This window comes from Heteronotia binoei, chromosome 1, assembly GCF_032191835.1.
Source record: "Heteronotia binoei isolate CCM8104 ecotype False Entrance Well chromosome 1, APGP_CSIRO_Hbin_v1, whole genome shotgun sequence".
Taxonomy (NCBI): domain Eukaryota; kingdom Metazoa; phylum Chordata; class Lepidosauria; order Squamata; family Gekkonidae; genus Heteronotia; species Heteronotia binoei.
The window spans coordinates 79,277,709-79,304,607 of NC_083223.1; the positions used below are offsets into that span (position 1 = coordinate 79,277,709).

Consider the following 26,899-nt stretch of genomic DNA (forward strand, 5'->3'; position numbering starts at 1 on the left):
GAACTGCCACCCCACATCATTATAGAGTTACTATGTGATCACCGTCAGAAAAGAAGAACCCGCTTATATTGCAGTGGTACAGCACCACGAAATGGTTTTAAATTGTAACTATGTTTTATTAGTTTTAACTTGTAAATATGAATGTTGTTAGCCACCCTGAGTCCGCTTGCAGAGAGGGCGGGATAGAAATTTAAAGTGAATAAAATAAGTAAATAAATACCTAAATGTAGAAAGCTATAGACATTCAGCTTAGCATTGTTTCTCGATTGCTATTTTTTAACATTGGGGAGTGCCATCTAAGACCTTTCAAATGTGCAAGTGCTCTCTTGCCTACAGGTAAGACTTCAATTCTGACTGCATATCAAAAAAGCACAACATTTAGTGTTAATGACTCCAAATTGACACCAGAGAAGAACGCATGATGAAGGTTACATCAGCTAAGGGGGGGGGGGGGGAAGAATGCCATATACAATAGGGGGCATGGACCAATGCTTTGCTTCCTGGTAATGTCTGGCTGACCAAAGAAGGAAACAGAAGGCTGAACTGATGCACTTGTGATCTAAATCAGCAAGAAATTAGAGAGGTTGACAACAAACAGAGCTTATACTCCAGCTACACTCTACGTCAGCCTTTCAAATTAAACAGTCAGATAACCCTGTTGGGCCACCAACCATTGCCATCCTGGTTTTTTATTGCTGTTTTATTTATTTATTCGGGACTTGTATCCCGCCCTTCCCACGAGTGGCTGTACAGGGAAGCTCAGCCGTGTATGTGATTGTGGAGAATTCTGTAGGAGGAAGCAATAGTGGGGATAAAGCAGCAGCAGCAAATAAGGGTATAAGCAAAGAGAAGCAGGACTGGCAGGCTGTGATATTTGACTGACAGTTCCATTGTGAAGGAACAGTAAACCCTGTTTTTAGATGATGCTGGTTGTCAACCTTATGTTATTAAGTGGTGAAGGGCCAGCCAACAACCCCTGACAAGATTAGCCACTTTTCCTCACCTTCCTTTACTGCCAAGGTAAGCAGTCATAGCAAAGAAGTCATACTGGAAAAGCTTAGTTTACACTACAGACCTGCAATTGACCTGAGACAGCCAGAAGAGAACAGATGAATAAGAAGAGGGGGAAATGACTGAAACACCCTTGAACCCATCATTCACGTAGACCAGTGTCACTGTTACACAATAACCACGAATCAACATTGAATTCTGATTGTGTAAAAAAGCTTGAGACACCTGAATAGTTGTTTTAGGGGGCAATAGTCTTATAAAGGTGATAATAAATTCCTTAGTAATTTATCATGTGCCACTAATTGTTTTAAATTATTTCTAAAGATACTCGATTGCCAAACTTCACTGGTAATCTTTGAAAACACACGATGGTGGAAAGTTCTGTCAGGCTGCAGCTGACATGGCAACTCCATAGGGTTTTCAAGACAAGAAATGAACAGAGGCAGTTTGCCACTGCCTGCCTCTGCATAGCAACCCTGGACTTCCTGGTGGTCTCCCATCCAACTAGGGCCAACTCAGCTTAGTCTCTGTGATTAGGCTAGCTTAGGCCACCCACATCAGCGCTTGAAAGCAAAAACATTTTTCAAGGGCGAGCTTTCAGCTGTACTGAAATAACTGTTCCACAGTGTGCAATACCCTAGACAGCTGCATATGTATAAGCCCTGACAGGCAACTTAACTTTAAAAAAAATGTTTAATGTTTGTATTTTATAAAGTTTTACAAAGTATAGACTGACCAAACATTTTTAAAAGAAAAAAATGTTTTTGTAAAAAAAAAATTTTTTTAAGAAAAAACACTGTAGAATATATACAATAAAAACTGACAACAGAGGGAAGGAATGGTATACCAGTCCATTATTAATAAAAGGCTAAACATTTGTATCTTCTTGGAATCACATATTTAAAACCCAAGAAAGGTGTTGTGAGATTTATTTTGTACCCCAGCAACACAAAAGCAAAACCAAAACCTGCAGTTACCAAAACAACCTGCAGTTATCAGAAGGCTAATACATACTCACTAATAAGTCTCAATATCTCATAGATAAACTTTATTAGACTCCAAGTTTAGAAAAGCAAAACAGTTTATTAGACTCCAAGCTTCTCCTTTTACAGAAGGCTTAAAATATATGGATAGAAAAGCAAAACTGAAAACCGTTGATAACTTTCACAAAACAGTTACACAGTTAGAATTCAGTCAAACATAAAGCATAGTTCTACAATAAAGCAGAGAGCATTATGAAAAATATGTCCCAACAGGGACTTCACCCTATTAGTCTACATTTTCCCATATAAAATCTAAGTCCCAAGTCCCATTTGTTTGACCTAACCAGCCTAGGGACAGTCTCCTGTCTCTATTCAGATCAGCCTTGAAATTAACAAAGGCTTGTTAATTTCTGAGCTAAGCAGCATAGAGATCCCTGCCTCTCATGCAATCAGCCCCTTTTGCTCAAAAGTCCAGGGGTTATAAAGGCTTGAACCCATCTCTTATCAGATAGTATCTGATGTTATGCATTCCAGCTGCATCTTAATGAACATATGAACATATATGTCAACAATCATACTGTCATAATGTAAACAATCATACTGCCAAATGAAAACATTTGAGGCTATGATTGCCCTCAAGTCACTTCTACCTTTAACCTACTTCTTAGCAGACTTTCACAGATGGCTAGAGCCATGCTTTCTGCAAATACCATATAAGGAACATACCATGTCTTTTAAAAAAATAAATACATCTTTATTAAAAACAAAGATCTTTGACTTACAAATGCATATGAAGAGCATAAAATTATATCATTCAATAGCATTGCAAAAAATAGTCAAAAGAAATACTGCATAAAATAGCATGAACAGAGAAATAATAAATACGAGTCAACCAAATAATACTCCCTGTCTTGAGAGACAGCTATGAACTTTCACACACTACCCTAGATTCCCCACTTATGCTTTTCTCTTATAGAAGTATAGATGCTTAAGGTGCTGAAGAGCTTAGAGCTCTTACTGCCCATTTCATAAGAGTATGGCTACTTTCAGAAAGAGTTCTTGTGGCCAATTTCATAAAGAGGGCCAACCCAAAACAAATCCTGCCACAAAAGGAAACAATTTTTTTTCAAGAAGCATGACAGATACATAAGATTCTTAGTGGCCAAGATTTGATCAGAGATTTTTTCCCCCATGGCCAAATAGTCCCAAATTTTTAATAACAACTGATTTATTGAGGGAGTAATGTTTGTTTTCCAGAGATGGGCTAATAAGGATTTTGCTGCTATGAACATTATGGAGATTATCTCTTTTCTTATTTTTGGTATCTTAGTATCTTTCCATAGCTTCAAATATGATCTCGGGATGAAGTGGGACTATATAGATAGATCCAGGTGGGCAGCAATGTTGCTCTTGCTACAAGTCTAGGCAAAACAAAAGGACATGTATTTCATAATGATGTTCTTGTCCACCTAATTTACATTTTAACATGTAACATACATTATAAATATCATTCTATACAGAATTATGTTTATAATGTATGTTACATGTTAAACGTATGTATTTTACATGTTAAATGTACGTTACATGTTAAAAGACTTGTAGCAAGAACAATTAACAGGCAACTTTTATTACCTTTTATTGGTTTCCATGCAAATGCTATCCAGACCAAATGGTCTTTCAATTTGTTTATTACATTATTTTGCCATTGGATCCTAACTGTGTATCACTTTACATTCTTAACCACTACCCACCAGCTATATGTAGTTCCGCTCACTGTACCCCACTCCCTCGTCTGAAGAAGTATGCATGCATACGAAAGGTGCTACATTCTGAATAAAACTTTGTTGGTGTTAAAGGTGCTACTTGACTCCTACTCTGGGACTATATAAGTTGTAATATTTTAAATTGTATTCAGTACTTTCTTCCAGAACAACTTAACTTTTAATTGACCTTGTATATTCTGACAGCATCCCTATCCAGTCATTATATCCTAAGTCTGTCTTTGTTGACACAACATTTACAAAGGAAACGGAAATAATTTTGATTTCCACCTCCACCATTATTATGAGATTTATTATTCCACTGATACCCAAGAGATGTCCTGTCTTGCAGCTCCTTTTGCAAGAGCATTTCTGACAAAATGAAAAGTGGAATTGGACAGCACTGAACTGTACCGCAGAAGCAAGCAGAACGTAAAGCATCAGAGCTCTCATTAGAGAATCTAATTCTGTCTTTTGAACAGATAGTGTTTTGGGACATCAGTAATGCCTTTCAGTGGATTAATGAACTTGGTATTTGAAATCCGACATAATATCTTTTTTAAATTACAGAAGTACTTACTAATTGCTATGAGATTTACAAACACCAAGAAAACAATCCCTTCTCTCAATAAAAATGCGCAATAAATGTGACATTTGTCATTAAGTTTCACAGTACTGCAAAAATAGGTCTCTGGAAGTACTGGTTCAGTGAAAAAAAACTCTCACTCTGCTCCAATCAGGACTTGTTTCCTTTTTTATACAGAGATACAGTGCTCCTATGCTGGAGATCTTCCTGTCTGTATACTTGCAAAATGTAATCACTGGGAATCAATTGTGTACGTCCATAATACATAATAGCCGACTGGAATTAACTGAACACAAACGTGAATACTTGCTAGCCTGTAAAGGTTTTCCAGACACTGCCTAAATTGCTCTCACAAGGTAAGGAAGAGGAGGAAGGAATGTTCAGGGTTTGAATTACCTAGAAAACACATGGCAGGGAAAATGAGGTAACTGTGATTTCTTACACTGCAATTATGTAAACAGGATCACAGTCTTAGCAGTATTAGTATAAAAAAGGACCAAGGCTTTCCAATAACTGAAAGCCTGAGGATAGCTTTGCCTACTAATAAACTGGCTGTCATTAGCCTGCAAAGTGGGTCAAAATGATGCATGCTTTCTAGTCAAACAAGACAAGGTTTCCTTTTGTTCAACCTACTCCACTGTCTAGTACAACCTATTACATTACCCCAGGAATCTTTGCTTTCACTCTATATCAGTTTTGTTACAGTGTTAGTACGTAGCCAACTGGAATTATCTATGTAATACTGTGATGATATCATCCTCATTGTGTGATTCCTGGATGGCTAGGATCTCTCAAAGAAGGGCAGCAGCTTTATGAAAACAAAACATTGTAATGCGGTCTGACACAATGACCCTGTCCTGGTGGAATCAGCTCCCTACAGACACCTGGGCCCTCGCTACCTTTTCGTAGGGCCTGTAAAATGGAACCATTCTGCCAGGCCTTTGGTTGAGGCAGCAGGCGTCCTATTCCATCGGCTGGTCTCTTTGCTGTAATATCATCTCTCCTGCAATACTATCTTTTATTTCAACTACTGTTTTAGACCTTCAGTATGTTGTAAAATGTGCCCAACTGAGCCACCATGTACAACTTATCAATAACGTAGTCATAATTTGTTTATAGTGCATTGTATTGTTTATGCTGGGTTGATTTTAACTGTATATTTTAAATTGTTATTTTATCATGTTGTTATCCACCCTGAGCCTGTTTTTGGGACAGGGCAGAATATAAATTGCCTAAATAAATAAATAATTCTAAAAACATTATGTAGTCAGATGATGGCTGCAATCTGAGAACACTATCCCCCATTGAAAAGAAAGAGATTTACTTCTGAGCAGGATTGTTTAGGATTGCTCCCAGTGTCTTTCTACTTCTGAAGCTGTGAAAACTTGAGCTCTGCCTGGATGGGGGATAGCCTTAGAACCATATGCAAACCACTTTGAGCTTTTTGGAGATGTATCAAACTACTTGCAGCTGATAATTAACTCCAAAAAAACACTTCTGGGCAGGTGGGGTTCCAATACATTTTCATGGGCTGCACTGTTTCCACATCTAAAGAAAGTGATACACACACTGGTCAGCCTGCCACATTTCGTTTTAATCTGTGTCTACATCAAGTCTTCATTAATGTGAACATACTGAGAATGTGAACATGGATCATTTGACCCACTTTGCAAGACAGTGTTCACACAGACTCTGGGGACCAAGATGCCAATTCTAATCCTATATTCAGTCTGGCAACACAACTACTAGACCTCAGGTTCATTTACCTGCTCATTTTCCTAATATTTATACTGATATCAAACATCATCAATGCCCAGGTCAGCCCCTGAGCAAAAGAGTAAATGGACATAAATCTAACATAAAAAACCATAACACTCAAAAAAACAGTGAGAGAACATTTTAATCTTCCAAGTCATTCTATTGCTGACCTAAGAGTGGCAGTCCTCAAACAGAGAAGCTTCAAAGGGAGATTATAATGCAAGATGGTTGAACTTTAGTTCATTTACAAATTCAGAGAAATGAACCCCCAGGACTGAAATACCGCTATCTCACTAAAGATACTTTCTGCCATAAATATTCTCCTGGGCTCTAATCAGGGTGGGTTTTTTTGTAGAAAAAGCCCAGCAGGAACTCATTTGCATATTAGACCATGCTCCCTGATGTCACCATTGTTTCACACCGGGGGGGGGGGAGGGGTTTGTAGAAAAAGCCCAGCAGAAACTCATTTGCAAGGTCACACCCCCGATGCCAAGCCAGCTGGAACTGTGTTCCTGCTCAAAAAAAAGCCCTGGCTTTAATAAAGCTGATTACAATATGCATTGTACCTCTGCATCCTGAATTCCTCCTTTGCAACATCCTTTCCATCTTCTGAATGGGATATAAGGCCTCAAATCACTATTCTAATTTGTATCTGATGAAGGGAACACTGAGTCTTGAAAACTGACACACTGAAAATCTTGTTGGTCTCAAGGGACTTGTAGAACAACATGGCTACCCTCTGAAACTAAAATCCTCAAGGAAGTCCACTAGGAACTTTTTGTCTCATGATTCTAAACAAGGTATGTATGAAAATTGCCCACTTGCACCTACTGGAATGGCCTTGGGTTAGCCATAGCTATCGCAGAGATTGTCCTTGAAAGGGTAGCTGCTGTGAGATCCCTCTCAGGCCCACCCACCTCATAGGGTGTCTGTTGTGGGGGAAGAAGATAAAGGAGATTGTAAGGCACTCTGAGTCTCTGATTCAGAGAGAAGGGCGGGGTATAAATCTTCAATTCTTCCTCTTTATTTCAATGAAATTTTACTTCTGAGAGCACTACTGAGGACTGAATTCCAGTACACAAATCCAGAGTTGCCTGTGAACTAAGAATAACTGCTTAAAATCAGAAGATAGGGACTGATGGCAATGTTATTGACCCAGAGAAAGTGGCAAAAAGCCTTAAGAGGTTGTTGCAAATAAGCAGTCCCAAATGGGCTTGAACATTACCTAAAGGTAAGATTATCTACCGATCACAGTAAAATCTGACAGAAGCCAAGAAGCAAAGAAAAAAGAGCAAAAGTTAAGGGAAATGCTGTTTTTTCTCTCAGACACATATGCAAATCTTATTCTGTGTATGACTGAAAATAAAAGTGTTCAAAAAGTTCCTTGAGAGAACTGCAGGAGGCTGAGGATTAATTTGTGCTTTTCATCTAGGCTACAAGGTCACAAACCAATTGAGAACAAACTGACAATTCAAGTTCACCTCCAGCACCTAAAGACTCACAGATACAATTTTTTCTGCTTAGAAATGAGTATTGCCCTAAGCAGCTGACAGTTATGGCTTCAATATATCACAGGCAAGGCTTCTAAAAGGCAATGTAGAAATGTTGTTTGCTATGTTTTGTTTGTGTTATTGTTTGTGCTTTGGGTCCTGTTCAAACAAAAGAAAAAAATGTTGAAAATTGTATTTATTATATCCCTTTCTCAAGAATTAATTACCTTGCACTGAATAATGAGATTATATCATCCTCAAGTAACTGTGAGGTAGACCACAGTTGTTTTCTGTGGGTGAGTGTCATGGTTTGATCTGTCAGATCAACTAAAAATGCCCTATTATGCTGTTAATGTGCCAAGAAAAACATGAAAAAAGCAAAAAGTTTTAGGACTGCATATCCTACATAAACCTATCAAGAATCAGCTTAAAGTAGCAAATGCAGCAGAAGTCAAGCAAACTCTGTCCAGGGTACAGCAACACTGCAGTGAAAACACACATATACATCACCCCAACAATAACCCAGTCAGTCATCAGAAACTTTAAAACAATCTCCACTGCATCAAGCATTTACAGCTACCAGAAGCAGAGAAAGGATTAGAATGTAAATTGGTTCTTCTTTACCACACTAAGTGTGCAGGGTGACCTAGACAGTTTGGCACCCTAGGCAGAGCTAACTACTTTCAACCTCTAGCATCGCACTGCAGCCATGGCCTGATTTCTCCATTCTATTCTATATGGCAGCCATTTTGTGCTTGCACCCACCACACTGTCAGAATTCCAAAGGAGCCCACAGTCTCCCTGGTGTACTTCTTTTGAACATTAAGCCCAGAGAGATTTCAGCTACTAAGATGTGTTTAATAGGAAATGTATTCACTACAGCCAGAATATTAACAGCTAGAGCACAGAACAGGAGAAAGCACCAGTTACTGAGAAATGGCTAAGAAAAGTATAAATAAATTTATACAAATACTATGGTAAAAGGAAAAATATCTGCATCCAGAAAGTTTTGGGATGGAGACAGATATGTACAAAACAAATTTATACAAATCTGGTCTCTCTTCATTACTTTTTGGAACAGAAATAAGCATAAGAATCAGTCAAAAAGAAATATTGAACCTTGTTTAGATAGTTAAAACTTATTTCATGGATATGGTGCTATATGTTATATACTATGTAGTCTTCTATGTTATATATTATGAAATAAAAACTTTCAATTTAAAAAATTGGGCACCCCTGCACTAGAAAAATCACAGCAATTTGAACCTTGGCAATAAAGCCCATTATTTAAAAAAAAAAAAAAACAAAGATGTGCATGTGATGGATACTTACTCCTTATTTCTGTTTTTAAGGCAGGGATGGTAAAGAACTTTCACAGCATTCCTAATCTCTGAAGGCTCTGAATTAGACACCTCACCATGTTCAAAGAATGTGAAACCAATATCGGAGGCTGAATTTCCAGAAGATTCCACCAATAATGTGTCAGAATTTAGTAGCCACACCTGGGGATTACAAGTCAGAGCTATACAAGTTACACTTTCAAAGAATACAGTATATTTTATGTAAAGCCTCTCTCTACACATCTATGGGGCTTTTGTAGCAAGCATAGGCAGGTTAATATATGCACAAGCATGTTCCCACAGTTTAAGAGAAACAGAATTTTAAAAAAACAGCTCCCCTGTCCCTATTATGTTCTATACACACCCCCATACAGAAATCTGCAATTTCAACACATCCAAGATAATCCAGAGCAAACCAATGGAAAACCATGATTTCACTTGCCATTAGAAGTGTGGGGATGATTTTAAACACATTTTGAAATTCTGTTACACATATAAACACTGTTTCTTATTTTCAGCTCTGCTTACTGGAGGGTGGAGGACTAAAGCTAACAAACAAGGTGAAGGGTACTGGACTTAAGTTATCAGCAAGCACAGTGCTATGGAATATACTCCCTAGTATGTGTGCAAGATTGTGGACTGGGTACCTTTGAACAAAAATGGAAACTGAATCTTACCAAGATGTAGATGGTGCCCTCGGTCCCTTGTATCCTGAACCTGAACGTACTTCTGGCTGAAGAAAGCTCTAGAAGGCACTGGGCTACAATACTCTGTATAAAGAGAGATCTGTTTTTGAAGAGAAGAGACATTTTCATAACAAGTATTTGCTGTTTGCATAATGGATGAGTACAGGCAAGAAAATCTCATGGCAAACTGTGAGTTGAGAGGAGACATCTGCATTTCCCTGGTCTCTTCTTGCCCTTCATCTCCAAGCCAACAAAACTATTTAGTAAGACAGCACTAGAAGAAAGCAAAAAAAGAGAAGGAGAGGGAAAAGCAAAGCTCTTATATACCAGCAGCAGCACTGTAAGAGGTTAAACTGCAAAATGAGCACTATGGAGACTGTGACTGTCTCTCAGACAAATTTAACTTACAGGGCAGTTGTGAAGATAAAACTACAGGGGGAGGAGGACCCTGAAAGCCAGCCTCAGCTCCTTGGAGGAACTAGAAAATGAACACATTACATAGTACTAGTGGTTCAAGAAGGGGAAAGGCACAAAACAGTGCCCTCCCAGGGCAGGTTAAACAGGAAAGCTAGCCCTGCACAAATCATTTCTTCTATGCTAATACAATGCCATTACTACAGTTATGAAACAATAATAGCACAGATTATTTACAGCAATAAATCTACTCTCTTCCCTCCTCCACCCTCACCTTTCTTCCATAATAACACAACTTCTCCTGACTAAATAATAAATTGCCACTTCTAATGTCATCTTGTGCAGCATCTCACGACAAACGCTTCAAATTAATGAAAACAAGCCTGGTAACCTTACTAAGGATGCCTGCTATGTGTGAGTGAGCATGTGTGTGTGTATACATATGTGCACCAAGCTTGAGTGACCCCAGACCCATACCCTACCGTGCTTATCTCCCCATTCAGCAAAATCTTTGCCAGATCTTGACTTAACAATAGCCCTCCAGTGCACTCTTAGTCACTCATAAAACTGCCTTATACTGAATGAGACCCTTGGTCCATAAAGGTCAGTAATGTCTATACAGACTGGCAGCAGTTCTCCAAGGTCTCAGGTAGAGGTCTTTCACATCACCTACAGACAGATCTTTTAACTGGAGATACTGGGGATTGAACCTGGGAACTTCTGCATGCCAAACTGATGCCCTACCAGAATGAAACTTGAGGCCAGTGGCAACTTTAAGACCAACAAAGTTTTATTCATGTGCACACACACACTTCTTCAGATACAATGAAATGGAAGTTACCAGTACATAACTACCTATATGTATGGATGAACTGGTAATTTCCATTTCACTGTATCTGAAGAAGTGTGCAAGCACATGAAAGCTTTTACCTTAAATTAAACTTTGTTGGTCTTAAAGGTGCCACTGAACTCAAACTTTGTTCTGCTGCTTCAGAACAAGATGCTCTACCAGTGAGCCACAGGCACTCCCAACACTAATAATGCCATCCTAGGCAGAGTTACACCTAAGTCCATTGAAGTCAGTGGACTTAGAACAGTGTAACTCATCTAAGGATGGTACTGTAACCAAGCATGGACAAAAATCTTTTCACTTTCATATGAGAAAAAAAAAAACAAATTTATTGCACAATGAGGAAACAAAGTGCTCACAGCAGGCTGTATTTCATGATAGCTACTGCATTGGTGCATTTTCCTGAGCTTCAAACTGGACTGTCTGAAATGTTTTATGTTAAAGCCATCTTCCAATTAAAAAGAAATAGAAAACTTTAACTGAAGTTGAGACTGTACAGGCTAGGAAAAAAATAGTTAGATATCAGCTTATAATTAGCAATTATATTATTCATAGCAGAAATTAATTAAAACAACATTAGGTTTGCATAATTTGCTCCTGATTAACCCCAAGACTTGCTACAACAGCAAATGAACACTCAAATTGGGGATTATTAATTCTGTTGTCAGCAAATCATTGGCGGTGAAGTTAGAAGGACATTACAAGGATGATAAAGTGGCTCTCAAGGGCAGATGTATCTGAGGTACCCTCAGGAAAAGTGAAGTAGTCTTGTTAAGAATGGTCCTGTTAAGACTGAGAAAATGGCCTGCAATGCATTTTCAGTAGACTCTTGCACAGTGTGGAAGAACAACTGCCTAAGAATGACTGTAGTGTAACATGCTACTGGGTTAGTAGCCCACAATGACTAAGCAGGAGAAAACAGGCATAAAAGAATGCTGAATGAATATTTCTCTGGGCCAAAAGATCTAAGTGCCAGGCAAGTATTATCACACTGTTCAGAATATGTGCAATACCACATATTCTAACACTTTTAGAACACCAGACCCCTGCTGGATCAGACTAGTAGCCATCCAGTCCAGCATCTTGTTAAACACAGTGGCCGAACAGCTGCCTTGAAGAGCCAGCAAACACAGCACAGAGGCCAAGGCCCTCTCCTGATGCTGCCCCTTAGCACTGATATTCAGAGGCTTCCAAGTTCTATATGTTTGTAGTCTTTAGGCACCAGATAAATTGGCATCCCTTCATCAGACATATGCGGTCAGAGACCCACATACCTTCAGAACTGCTTCTCTCAATAGTCCCCCAATAGAACATTATGATAAGAACATAAGAACATAAGAGAAGCCATGTTGGATCAGGCCAACGGCCCATCAAGTCCAACACTCTGTGTCACACAGTGGCAAAAAATGTTATATACACACATACACTGTGGCTAATAGCCACTGGTGGACCTGTGCTCCATACACTGTGGCTAATAGCCACTGATGGACCTGTGCTCCATATTTTTATCTAAACCCCTCTTGAAGGTGGCTATACTTGTGGCCGCCACCACCTCCTGTGGCAGTGAATTCCACATGTTAATCACCCTTTGGGTGAAGAAGTACTTCCTTTTATCCGTCTTAACCTGTCTGCTCAGCAATTTCATCGAATGCCCACGAGTTCTTGTATTGTGAGAAAGGGAGAAAAGTACTTCTTTCTCTACTTTCTCCATTCCATGCATTATCTTGTAAACCTCTATCATGTCACCCCGCAGTCGACGTTTCTCCAAGCTAAAGAGTCCCAAGCGTTTCAACCTTTCTTCATAGGGAAAGTGCTCCAGCCCTTTAATCATTCTAGTTTGATCAAGTACAAAAAAATCTTCTGGTGGTCCCCGGCCTTCTTGACCCTGGCCCCTGCCTGGTGGAACTCTCTGCCAGAGCACATCCATGCCCTGCAGGATTTATTACCTTTCCGCAGGGCCTGCAAGGCAGAGATGATCCGCCAGTCCTGTGGCTGAGGACAGCGATGGGATGATACATAATTTGTTACTCCTTACCTACCTTCAGAAGTTGGGAAGTGGTAACATGCTACTCTTGGAGCAAAAGCCTGCCCTGGAGCCAGCACCCTCACCCTCTCCACCAGCTGACCCCCAGAAGCCTGACACTAGATTTAGTATTAATTGTATTTTTTAATTGTATTTTAATGTTATATAACTGATTTGGGGTGCAGTCACATGTACCATTAGTAACGACACAGCTCCGTCTGGCTGACGGATTAAATGTGTTCGTTCAGACAGCTGCATCTGGCAATCGAACATCATCCGGGCTCATCCAGGCTTGCTACACATGAATGGTGCATTAATTTGACAGTACATAAAGTCCGGCCTTTTTCAAAACAGCGGCACAAGATCGGCTTTTTGTTGTTTGGACAGCTCACGCGTGATACTGCCTCTCACCTTTTTTTGTTTTTTTTAAAGAAATCCCAGCAGGCATGCGCATTGCCAGATCATCCGGGAATCTGAGGTGACGCTTCTCCAATCAACACAGGATCGGAGGGGGGGGGGGGAACGTTATCCCACTATTCAGAACAGGAAAAAATTCCTTTTTTTCCAAGGTGGAGGATTTCAAGATATCATTGTCACTGCCAATTTCTAGGAAAATAATTCCTGGCAGTTCCATGGTTTGGATCGGCAATGTTAACTCTGGAAACTTTCGCCCTTCCCCCTGCCTCTGAAGAAAGTTTTGATTTCCCAGCTCCAAACAGTTGGGCGCATGTTCAATGGACCCCCTCCCCTCCCAGAAATCACCATCGGATTACGCATGCTCCAAGGAAGGAGCGTGATAGCATTGGATGTCTGATCGCGCACAACAGAATGAATCGCATTCTTGGATGTTCGTCTGAACTGCCCTGCATCGATTCAATATTCAGTAGTCCAGATTTGAGCGCTATACACCCTCTTTTAATGGTAGGTGTGACCGCACCCCTAGATTGTTTTATCCTGACATAAGCTGCCTTGAGCCCTGCGTGCAGGGAAGAGTGGACTAGAAATCTAAGGAATAAATAAATAAATAGATCTAATTTAAGGTTCATGGTGTTCTTTGAGTTCAGTGATTCTATTAACTTGAATGATAATAAAATTACATAAATATGACAGAGATCACACAAAGCTACACACACTCACTAGATAGTCAGCACCAGCAGGTGTTGTGTAGCCATTAGAGTGTCGGACTAGGTTCTGGGAGAATCAGGCAGATACACCCATGAAGCTAGATGGGCAATGCCCCCATAGAACATTATGGGTCAGTTATTCTTGCTCAGCCTAACCTACCTCACAGGCTTGTTGTACAGACAAATGGAGGATGGAGAAGAACAGAAGCCACCCTAAGCTCCTTGAAAGATGGGCTGGATAAAAATGTACTTAATAATAAATAATTAAGAACAATTAATCACTTAAAACAGTAGGATCAGACTTAATATATATTGCTTATTTCCTGAAGCTAGTAAGAGGAAAGAGCAACGATCTCGATATTTAAAGAGCAACACCATTTCAGTACTGAAAACATTATACAATTTTAGCTTTCACACCTTGGTATTGGATTGAAACTCTCCTCAGACGGCTGAATAAACAATTCAGTGAAATAATATTTTGTGACACCTAGAAACAAACAAACAAACATTTTAAACTCTCCATATTACAGTAAACAAATGCATTAAAAAAGCAGACAATTAAAGCTTGATAGTGCCAAACAGATGGGTCAGATAATCAACCATAAACAATCCACATGCCAGTAACTGGAAGGTGAAACAAGTGAACATCCACTGCACAAAAGAGCAGCCGTGTGTCCCCCCACCTCCCTCTTCTCTCCCTGTAACAAAATGCAGACCGTCATCCTTCTGAAGCAGGGGTTTTCCTGCCCTTCCCTCCTTCGTCAGAACCTTCTGGTAGGAAAACTCCTAACACCATGACAGCAAAACATGCATTTTGCTTTACTAAACACGAATGAAAAAATAATAAATGTTTGTTTGTATCATCCTTAAAGAAAACAGTTGTGCATTTTCAAGCATACAAGTGGTGGAGAAAATCTTCAGCTCCAACATTTTTGTATTTGAGGACAATATTAAAGGCACAAGAACAGTTTCAATTTTAAAAAGATGGGGAACTTTACATTTCTACCTGTGGGTAACTAAGTAAACCTCAGAAAGGTTTTGTTCATGTATTCCATACCTGTAGACAAAGCCTCTCCCAACAATGTCTTGCAGCGTTTGCAAATTACTCTGCTATTTGCCTTTGAATTCTGTAGGGCAAAGAAATGTCACTGAAATGTCTCATCTCTGCAAAAAGACATGTACAACTTTACTCTGCTACTTTAAATAAGTCAGGCCACTTTCTAAATGGGATTATATCCTAGGGATAATTCTATTAACACTCAGCTCCCAGCTCTCTTTTTTACCCCAGAACAAATGGTTTTATCTCTCTTTCCAGCTATATCTTTATCACATCAAATAAGATTATTACCATTTTGGAAAACAGTATCATATCAGTTGTTACTGAGAGGTGCTGCCCCAGTGCAAATAAAGAGAGAGGGTCTCCTATTTTTGGTAAACAAAATGGAGTCTGACCAAACGCAAGCCAAGAAAACACTCCATCTAAACAGGTGGAACGGACCCAGTAGCGAGCTTGTTTTGGTTGGCACCTGAAGTCTGTATCTCAGCGCAGTCTCACCCATTCCCCCTCCAGTGTCCCCACCCAAACAGGATGCATAATGACATGGGAACTGCGGTAAGTATTACTCACACTCTGATCTTCTGCTACTTGCCAATTGTCTCTTCCTCCAGTCTATCACCTCTACCTTGCTAAATCCAATCAAATGCATAACTTGATTGATCCTACTCTTAAAGTCTTTGATTCTTTTTCCGAGTGTCAGACAAAAACCTGGTAACAAATAATGCGGTCCCTCCAAGCTGATCATCCTAGCGAAATGTGCGAAGTTTCTCAACATAGCAATTCAAGATAGCCATCTATGAAACATCAAAGCCCCTTTGGTAACTAACGACCCTCATCTGTCGAACCCCTATATAGTGTGGGTCAGAAACCCACCTCCGTGTGCATTCTGCAGGGCGCCATTTGCAGTCTGTACCACCCGTTACTCCTGTAATTGGGTCTATAGGGCGCATTACGCTGGTCATTCACATTCCTCTCCATGTAGTTTTCCCTTTGAACAGATGTCTCCTCTTCTGGATCAGGTGAGTATTACCTGCTTCAACAACCCTTGAACTCCTCTATCAATAACCTCTATTTCTTAGGCTCTTGTTTGCTTGTACAAAGATGTTTGTGTGTATGAATCCAATTGCTTGGACTGTTCTTGGCTGAAAACCCGAACTCCGTATTATTGAAAACAAAGATCATCGCTCCTAATTCGCTCTACCAAGTCTCTTAGCTAATTTCCCCATCAAAATGAGACTTAAAGCACTGCCTATAACACAGTCAGCCTTTAAAAATTACTGCAGCTGGTTCCAACTATTATAATTAGCGACTGACAGTCCCCAGATACAGAACTTTAGTGTTCCATTGTGAAATACAATGCTAGATTATTCACAGTAAATTAATCTTTAAGTAGGGCAGAGCTATGAGAAGGGCAAGATATGAGAAGGGATCCCTTTGTCATTCAAGGCCAAAGATACCCAACTTGTCATGATATCCAAATGTGGGGAAGTTCTAGTTACCAGGAAAATTATAGACTGGGATTCTTAACCAGGATTAAGAAGTGAAACACACTTCTATCATCTATCTGGGTGCACTGCACGAAGGAGAGAGTGTATGGGCCTGGCAATTGATCTGGGTCATGAGCACCACAAATAAACACTGGTTCACTTGTGATCATTAAATCAAGCCTTCCAGCAGTTCTCTAAGGCAGGCTAGCATTTTTATTTCCATACTGCAGCTAATTTGTGACCAAGGTGAGTTATGAACCTGAGGCTTCCTTGGACAGAGGAAAGTTAAGAAGGAGTGCCACAGCTTCCCACAACTCCACAGCATGACGGGGTCAGCACTTCTTAAGTATTCACTTCTCTTTGCACAAATAAACTGATACAGCAACAGAATTAAAATTAATCTTTAAGTAGGGCAGAGCTGGACAATGCTGCCATGCTTGCTTTACATGAAGAAGAGGATGCTTTAGCTTTTGCCAGGGCTTTTTTTGAGCAGGAAGACACAGGAACGCAGTTCTGACTGTCTTGGTGTCAGAGAGTGTGGCCTAATATGCAAATTAGTTCCTGCTGGGCTTTTTCTACAAAAAAAATCCCTGGCTTTTGCAATGCATGAGGTAAAGCCTCATGTAAAATTTCTTTCCAGATTTTCCACAAGGTAACCCAGCAGCATTTTATGGCAGAGTGGCAATTTCAACCTGTGTCTCCCAGATATTAGTCCTTACACTCTAACCACCACACCACGGTGGTTCTCAGCATGACTTACCTCCGTTAATTTCCCTGTAATGAAATTTACTGCTTATGAAAACCATACTGAAGACTGTTTATGAGGGAAGGTAGTTTCTAACAAACCAGTATTTGCAGCCCATACATGCTTATAAAGCACCACAGTGACAACTGCTACCTAAATACACGTTTTCCTCTATTTTAACATACAGATAATGGCAGCAGACTCAATGTTTTCACTGGTTTGAACCACAGTGGCAATATTTTTCCCACACACAAATTAAATCAATGTATCTTATACAACAACTTTTAGCAACTGGTAATATGACACTGTTCCTATCATTGTGTGCTTCTACCACAAAAGGTCCACAATACTGTCCTGAAGAATATATTTCCCACTAGAGAAAACTGCTAGAATGCTGTGAGACCTCATGGCATTTAAACACTGTGCTGTGCATTTATTTGGCATCTACTTGCCATGTTAGTACCAGACAACAAAGTAGTATCAAATACCTGAAGGGCTAATTCACTACTCATGGAACCATGCCACTAAACAGTTTGTTACTCAGCGACTTATCATTCGACTTATCACTCAAAATGACAAAGCATTGTTTAAAGTAATATGGAACAGCTGCTTCTCCACATATCAAGCTGTAACCTGATGTTGTAATTTGCAGGCAATAGAAATATTTGTCAGTTCCACCTAGGTATTATCAAAGTAAAATTATCACCACCTAAGATAGAAATTGACACAAAAACCAGACTCCTGGCTGAACTTGTTTCTCTTGCCTTTCCCATAACTTCATGTTTTCTATGAGGCCTTTTCTAGCTTGTTTTCAAGTCAGATTTTAGTCCAGATCTTAACCCTATTTCCATATTCTGCATCAACCAATAAGTACAGCTTGGCTCAAAGGATCCTCTCAGGATTCAAAGCATGGCAGTGCCAATTGCATTTGTGCACGGATGTATGTGTGTGTGTGTACACAGCTGCATGGGTGTATGTATACATTATATATTGAGAGCCACAAACTGGTCCTACAAAAGGCCTGCATTGTCTCCTCTGATCACTAGTGACTCTAACAGACACGCAGAGAGGTCTTTCTTGTAATTTTCATTATTCCTGCTTATTGTTTCATGTCTAGTACACTCACCAAGACATAATCACTGTTTCCAGAAGCAGCACCCTGAGACTGTGAATGACGTAGTTCAGATGATGATACAGTTGATTCATTTCCTGAATTCACCAGGAAATAATTGTGCCCAAGAAAACAATCATCATTTTGAGGGTTCAGCAACCTGCTGTTGAAAGGGTTGGGATGGCAGCACCATTCCTCTACCAAATCATCCCAGTTTTCTCCAGGAAGGGAAAGAACTCTGAGAAATGTCCTAAAGAAGGTAACAACAAATGTTAGTTATGTTACTCCGATACAATCATTTCTGCAGACCAGCTTCATCCCTGACATAGCTATGGCATTAACTGGGATCCTTTACTAATCTGATAATTGTACAATTATAATTGTGGATTAGATTTTTTCTTCTTGTTTCCCAATTCCAGTCAAACAAGTCAGCGGAGTGGCAGGAGTAATAAATTACTTCCTGTCTAGTCCACTTCACTCATAAAAGAAATTTTTTTAAAGGCAAGGAAAAATGTTTACTGCATGTGCTGCAACAGGAGAACACCCACTGAAAGAAGGTTCACAGATGTCCAAACTAAGGAGTTCTTGAAATAGAAGAATGGGGGGGGGGGGGGGGGTAATGAAAAGATTATCTTTTTTTTTCTTTTAAAGGAGCTATGTAATACCTTATCCAGATAAGTGGATACCTATGCATAATTCACCACACTAAAATGATTAAGAATAACAGAGGTTGAGAAGTGGGGGGAAAGCTGTTCTTGTTCAGTGATGTAACAGGTACTAGGCAGCCTCAGTCACATCTGTTTCAGCATGGTGAGTGAAAAAAAAAACTAATCTGGAGAATTACCAATCTTCAGGATAGGTTACTTAAAGTAAAGGAAACATATACTCTGGTAAAGTTGACTGCTTAACAAAACAATAAAGATATAGATAGTTTAGCCCGCTCATGGAATAGAATGATTCAAATAATGGAATTGTTAATTGATTAAGTAGACTTATCTGTAATGTTTTGGCCCTTTCCTAAGATAGACTCTTTTCTATGTTTTGAGGTTAGGTCATTGATGTACTGTATTGTAATGTATTGTTTTACATTGTAATGTATTGTTTTAGACTTACACTGTTGTTTTATGTTTATTTTATATTATATATGTTGTCATTTTTAGTATTGCTAATAAAAAATAAAAAAAAACAATCTGGAGAATTATCCAGTTTTATAATTTTTATTGATTTTAACAACAAAAAGAAAAGGCATAAGCGTAGATACAGATACATTAAAGAGGGGGAGGGGTAGATACAAAGTGGGAAACCAGAAACAAAGAAAAATGCAAATATATCAGTTACATTTCTACCTCCAAATGAAATACCCAATTCTTTCTACCTGCAAGTAGAAATACCCAATTCTTTCTACCTGGGCACCGCTATGCCCATGGCTTCTTGCAAAGTCCCATGCTGAAAGGAAACCCCTTCAGGGTCTCCCTGGAGATGCCAAGTCTGTGGCACCTCTCCAACCGCCTGATTCAGGGGGGCCACTAGAGACAAGCTCCGCGGACCTCTGCTGAGCTAAGGCGACATAACCCAGAAGTCCACAATCTGGAGAATTAAAAATGCCCAGCAAAAGTAGCTTGACCAGAGTCAACAGCACAAAAGAAAAAAATAAATAAATTCACATGTTAACAGCTGACTAGGACTCAATCATACCACTTCCAACAATTCCACCTCATGAGAAAGCGGTGGAGGGATGATTTTACACACCTGCAGAACAGCTCAGTATTAAGGTCTTTATGCCTGGCACAGCCCTCTATCCAAGCTCAATCCACACAGCATAAATGAAAAGACATTACAATGAGCCATTCCATGTACAAAGAAAAGTTTACATTCCATGCCCGGAGTTAACTTGCTCCTGATGTCTGCTGTCCTGCTGTCATCCTACCGTGTCTTTATGCGAAAATGTTATAAAACACACAACACAGCTCAGAGCAGACAACTGCAATAATATCCAGGGACAGGAAGGTTGGAAGAAATCTCTGCCACAGTAGAACATCCCAACTGAGGTTTTGTTTCTCCTTCCTTTTCCATATGTACAGCTTCGGCATGGCCAGAGGTAAAAACCAAAAGGGTTCTTGGCTTATGGATCAAAACTTAGCCTTTGATGAGGCAGATCACTGGATCGAGGACTGGCCAACAATGTAGCTACTTATTTTGTTTATCTATATTCTATTTCTGACTGCTGTAAGCTGATAGTTGTCAACAGCCTGGAGAGGAAAAAATGTCCTGTCCCACGAATAGAGGTTTAATTTGTGCAAATCAGCATTTAAAGCTTTTAAAAGGGAAGAAATTAAACAATACCACTCGGTAAAAAATCCTATTATGCCCTCTATTTAAAAGGGTAGGCCATTTTTTTCTCCAAACAGCTGACTACTGTATGTAAGCCACTTGGGGTCCCCAACAGTGAGAAAAGTAGCATATAAATACGTAAATAAATAAAATGATAAACTTGCATTAGTTAATACACTAATATTATGAATTCACTAACATTTATTTTGAAGGCAGGCATTTACATTTGGAAAACATTTAGTTTACTGAATTGGCCTCAGTAGTCCACTTTTATGCTCAGCCTCCTAATATTTATATATGAGACACACATAAACCGTTTCCTATGCTAATAAGAGGGGAAATAATCTTTGGTTCTGCTAACACTGAAGGCATTAGTTTTTAGCAGGATACCAAGTCTTCTGTTTATGCTAGGAAATTAACACTTGCCACAAAATGTAATGCAGTAAGCTGAAGCCCAACCCGACAACACCTTCTGCAGTTTCATTTTTCAGTGTACCTATAAAGCAAATGTGCAGTGATATTTTAGATTAATGTGAAGGGTCAATGCCACAAAAGTTAGTAAAGGAAAATTAATTTAAATGCCACTCTGCTCAGGTCTCCAAAAACTACCGAATGGCAAAAGCAGCACCGTGAAAAAGCTTTTCCTGTGTGTTAAGCATAAAAGAAGCTGGCCAAGCTCACCAAGCTGAATGAGGTACTCCAGACATGATCAGCTTCTCAAGCGCTCCGTAACCACACTGGCTTTCCAACCCAAGACTAGTAGCAAAAGCAAGTTTATCAAGTCCCTGGCCAGCTGCCAGACCACTGGGACGTTTGTGGCTTCCAATATTATGGAAATCTGACCAAGAAATATGGAAAACCCTGTTCTGCTATTAAGGAACCAGAACATCCATGGAAATATGTGTGTGTGGGGGGGGGGGGGGTAAACAAGCAGCGGAAGCATCCCTGTTGGTCCTTTAGGAGGGACAAAAGGGGGGGGGGACAGGAAAAGGATCATATTAACTTTACTAGGACCAAATAAGAATAAAATTGTGCTAGCTTTCTCAAGCCACAAAAGTAATTCATGGTTAAACAGGAAAGAAATAAGTTGTGATAGTACACCAGTAGTAAGTTACTAGGAGATCTCTAATGTTCCACAAGAAAGTACAAAGCTATTGTCCAACACTCTATGATCACTATTGCTACCAGCTTGGCCTCCTGTTAACATCCTGTAGAGCCCATTGTTACCAGTCAGTTCTATCCTATAGAGGGGCAGTCTTCCACAGATCTGAATCTTCAAGACAGATAAATATAACCTCTTTCCTGATCTATTACATTCCCATACTAATTTTCCCCTTAGGCCAACCTTGCAAGGGTGTTTTCAGTGTGTCTTCCTGCTCAGAGCAATATGTAAATATATTCAACCATAGGGAAAATGTACTGGGGTTTAACACTTACCGATCTTTTATTATACTCTCACCACAAGACTGACAGTAAAAGGTACATCTCTTTTTGGATTTAAGACTGTCTTCTGGAGCTGAAATTGATTCTGAAAGGATATTAAAAAACAAAAGAAAAACATAGTCCACAAACCTTTAAATGTTATAAAACACGCAACATTTTCATCAGCTTTTCACCAAAGGACATTCTACATATGGAGGGGTGGGGGGGAGAATGATAAATGACATGCATATAGCTTATACTGGTCCAGTGATGTTACATCAGCCCTGCAAAGTAGCTGTGATTATTGTCCTCAATGTACACAAGCTAAGCTGAGACTAACAACAGTGTAGCTTGAATAAGGCCAGTTATAGTGCAAAGCTAAACATAGTTAAGCCCTTCTAACTCTATTGATACCAGTTTAGGACTGCACTACTAGTGAGTTCATAGCAGCTGGGAGCTTTGAATCAGAGGCATTTTGGCTTGCAGCTCACAAACTCAGCTGCTACAGGAAAAGGATGGTGTGGAACACTGCCAAACTTTTAGTGCTCTACTTTATGATCAACAACATCACCATTCTCTTTAGAAGCTGTTTGTAACAATGATTCAAGCTTCAGTGTTGCTGAAAAAATGGAATCTTGGTAGTATCAACACTACTGAGAAGATTCTGAGTTGAATCCAGAGATCTGTCAGTGAAAGAACTGTTCCCTTCCTTTCCTTCCGTGGTCTTTTCTGATCCTAGTAAACCTGATTTCCTGGTCACAGGACTCATGTGGGCAGACACATGCATCATGGGGCTACAAGGAGACAGGGGAAAGAGTGAAACCATTTGTCCTCCCCATTTCCAAAAACACAGTTCCACTGAGGGAAGAGGAATGATTTTAACCTGCTTCCTCATTTCCTCTAACACTCAGACCATGTGGTTATTTATCCCAGAAGTCCTAGGGCTCTAGAAACCAACTTTCTGGGTAAGGAGAATGCAGTAAAATCCACACTCACCAGTGCCTTCCGCTGATGGAACTCTGGACGTGCAACCCATCATTTGTTGGGCCTTATTAAAAGGCCCAACATTATTAACAATCCTATTAACAATCCGTTAATTTAACACACAATTAAATAACACAAGGGCACCAGAAATAATCTGCAACCCTATGAAGAAAAAAAATCCCAAAACACAACAATGGTCAGGAAGCAGTAACATATTATTTCCATAAGGAATTAGAAAATAACATTGCTATGTAATGATACCATATTTGCTGGGAAAGTGACATGACCCCAGCTCTCCACTGCACCATATTTAAATGTGGCTAACACCGATTCATGCTAAGGCTGCCAATGGCAAATGCAAAAACAAAAAAGGGCACTCTTGTAAAATGATAAACTGAGCATCACTGCTTCTGAAACTTTTAAGACTGCCATGGAAAAAAAGTGCAGAGTTAAATCTCAAAAGCCCTAGCCAAACTATTAAAAACCTTTGCTTTAATTCGGTATACAGAATCTCCAGTGTTCATTTTGGTTATCAAGCAATATAGCAACTTTTGTTTTCATTAGGAAGACTGTAGGAAGTAAATCTGAATAAATCCAAGTTGGATTAAGTGACACTTTTAGAGGTAGGGAAGTAAGGAGCTTTACCACAATTGGAGGTTCATTTAGTTAAACCTTCCACAACTCCACACATAACAGCTAAACTGCTTTTTTAAAAAATATATACATAATCCTTTACCACTTGACCTACATTCTTTCCATGGACATAACTTACAACAGATAGTTAACAAAAATAAGTCAATTACTCTTACTTGTATTTAAAGCTGCCTGAATTAGCAGTCTCACATGTAAGCCATCCCCAGGCACATACTGCAGTCCTCGACAGGAGGAAGGAACAATCCTGACCTCTGGTGGAAGGCTGAGCATCCGACAGTCTTCACCATTTTTTATTTCAATGGAGGATGGATTCACTGTAATATCCATGGCCCAGCTCTCTGGCTTTGATGCACTAAAGATATTTAAGAGAGAGTCCTTATCTTTAGTCGTAAAAGAAGGCCAGTATTTATTTATTTATTTATTTAATTCAATTTATATCTCGCCCTCCCCAACGAGGCAGGCTCAGGGTGGCTCACATGTTCAAGACTATACATAAGTATAGGCATATAATAAACATTAAAACAATTAAAAACACAGAAACTGACATTAGGAACCAGAGGACATCTGAAATCTACAAAGCAACCACTGACAGCTAATTTATAGAAATCTTAACACATCTTGTTTTATTTGAGCTATATGGTGGAGGTGCAATATAAATTCATTTTCATAAATTATACTAAAATTTAATCATCTTACTATTAGTCACTTGTGGCACCCATCTGTGCAGCCAAATCTGCAGATCGGAGCCACGTGGAGACTAAATGTGGAGTCCCCTACCACTTGTTAAAATCTGAAACATCCGAGTACTCGTGCAAAGGAAATTCCTCGAGAGCACTTTTAACCACATTGAGGCCATCTTGTCTTTTATGTTAGAGAGATATGAGATTGAATTTTATTGCATTACATTTTAATTTTTTTTTTAAACTTGTTCTATTTATATGCTGTAACCTGCCCTGAGACCTGCTTGTGTGGGAGAGTGGGATAAAAATTAAATTTAATTAATTAAGGCACTCCTGAGGTTTGCAGACAAATCTGCAAATTAAAAAAAAAATATACGTGGGGGGGAGTTGAAACCCTCCGAAAAGTAAAACAGCATTCTCTGCACAAGCCCAAAGAATGCACTTACCTCTGGCAGTAAATGGCAGTGGCGTCAGGGAGCCACACTGGGCTGAGCAGTGGCTGTGCAGCCAAGAGCTCTGCACTGGATTGAACAGCGGTGATGAGACCCCCCCACTAGTTCTACAGGCCTCCACTTGTCTGTATATCTATTTTTCAAGCAGGCTAATCTGCAGATATCTAGATCTGCAGATTGGGCGAACGGTGACAGATTGCTTTCCAAATGTGGGGGACCCCCAAGGTTTGCAAAAAAAAAATCTGAATTAAAAAAAAAATTACAGGTGGTTAAATTTTCCCCAAACTAAAGCATTATCTGAGCATGTGCAAACAACACACATACCTCCTCCGGGCATCATTGGTGGAAGCAATGAGGAGAGGGCGGCAGGGAGCTATAATGGCTACAGCAATAAAGAGGAACAACAGGAGGCTGGGCTCGTCTGCTATGTCAGTGATGAGCGGTAGTGGCCAGAAGCCTTAGCAGCTTCAGAGACAACAATGAAAAGGGGGAAAAAATTGCAGTTGACAAAGCCCAGAAGTGTGTCTGAAAGCATTGGCTTTGGTGGCATGGCAGCTGCGTGCCTGCCAGCATCAGCGATTGGGGGGGTGGGGGGGTTAGCCGGCAGCGTTGGTGTTTGTGGGGAGGGTGGCCAGGAGCCACCACATACCCAGCAGCATCAGCATTAGTGGGAGAGTTGGCCCCGCGAGCCACTGAGGAAACTGAAGGAGCAGTCAGCAGAGCCTCTGAGGCAGCAAAGCTGCCAGGAAGGTTAAGGCAAGCTGCCCACCACCCCAACAAAGAGTCTTGGTAGCTGGACAAGTCACCATTACTAATACAGAAAGAGGAGTGATGAACAGGGGAGGCAGAGAGAAGGTAGGAAGCAGAGAGACAGAAAGAGGGTGTGGGCAGAAAGAGAAGGTGATGGTGAGTAAGAAAGAGAGCCAGAAAAAGTGATGGGGCAAAAAGACAGAGCAATGGGATGGGAGTCAGAAAGAGAGAGCAAGAAAGAATAATGGGGCAGAAAGAGAGAGAAACAGGGTGAGGGGGTCAGGAAAAAACGAGGTGGGGGGTCAGAAACAGACAGAAAGAGAGTGGGAGCTGAAAGAGAGAAGTGACTGCAGACACAGGGGAAAGAGAGACAAAAAGGGAAGAGAAAGTGTTGTGTATGTGGACTCTAGTGAGGACTGAAATGGGTGTTCCTGCCGGGCTCATTAGAGCCATATGAACAGAGGCTGGGGACTTGGGAACAATAGGCAGCAAGATCCAAATCCCTGCTGCCCCGCACCAATCATAGGCACCCTGCTGGGGTTTGAATGACTCAATAGCGTGCTTGTGCGGGAACCCTGAGTTGTATATAGTTGGCCCCATTGGCCCAGTTCCCTAGTCTTTAAGTGCAGCCTGGCTTATGCTGTACCTAATAAAGAGCTGATGTTCACTACCACCTCACCTCTTCCATGCAGCGAACCCACTATATTATAGGAAGAATCAAAGATTGGAGGGGGGGATGGGATGGCTGCTCCCACAAGTTTCTTGCTGGTCCTTACTTGTATATTCTAATAGAGAAGTTGGCCAAATCTGAGGATACTTAAATCCAATTACTGGAACTATGAATGGACAAGACAGATCTTTCTACAAACCTGAAAACCATGCCAGGTTTTCAGAAAAATCTGTAATAAAACAAATACATTTTGGATGTTAATAAAACCCCAAATGATAAAAGGAGTGCCTATATCTTTAAGAAACAGAAGCTTTCAGTAGCTTTTGCGAGGCAACCACATAATTCTAGGCTTGGTTCCTGTCAGTAAAAGACAGTGGGAGGAAATAGTCCTTTTCTAGAGCTGTTTTGGCCTTTAAGACAGAACTTATTGGGGCCAGGCCTGGCAGCAACCACTGGGTGACTTGATACAACCTGACTTGCAGGATTTACCCATGATTGTTTTTTGTTTTGTTTTTTGCTGCTGTTCAATAG

The 26,899-nt window shown here is 40.1% G+C and overlaps 1 protein-coding gene across 1 annotated transcript in view; it reads right to left on the reverse strand.

The window, feature by feature from the left end:
• UBE3D (ubiquitin protein ligase E3D) overlaps window positions 1-26,899 on the reverse strand; it is a 94,133-nt gene that overhangs the window by 58,269 nt on the left and 8,965 nt on the right. Inside the window, exons 2-8 of the mRNA XM_060236521.1 lie at window positions 23,972-24,168; window positions 22,194-22,284; window positions 18,441-18,675; window positions 15,083-15,152; window positions 14,443-14,512; window positions 9,606-9,714; window positions 8,921-9,090 (exon numbers count right to left, since the gene is read on the reverse strand). Of these exons, the coding sequence (XP_060092504.1) occupies window positions 8,921-9,090; window positions 9,606-9,714; window positions 14,443-14,512; window positions 15,083-15,152; window positions 18,441-18,675; window positions 22,194-22,284; window positions 23,972-24,168 (942 nt within the window). The remainder of the gene's footprint in view (window positions 1-8,920; window positions 9,091-9,605; window positions 9,715-14,442; window positions 14,513-15,082; window positions 15,153-18,440; window positions 18,676-22,193; window positions 22,285-23,971; window positions 24,169-26,899) is intronic.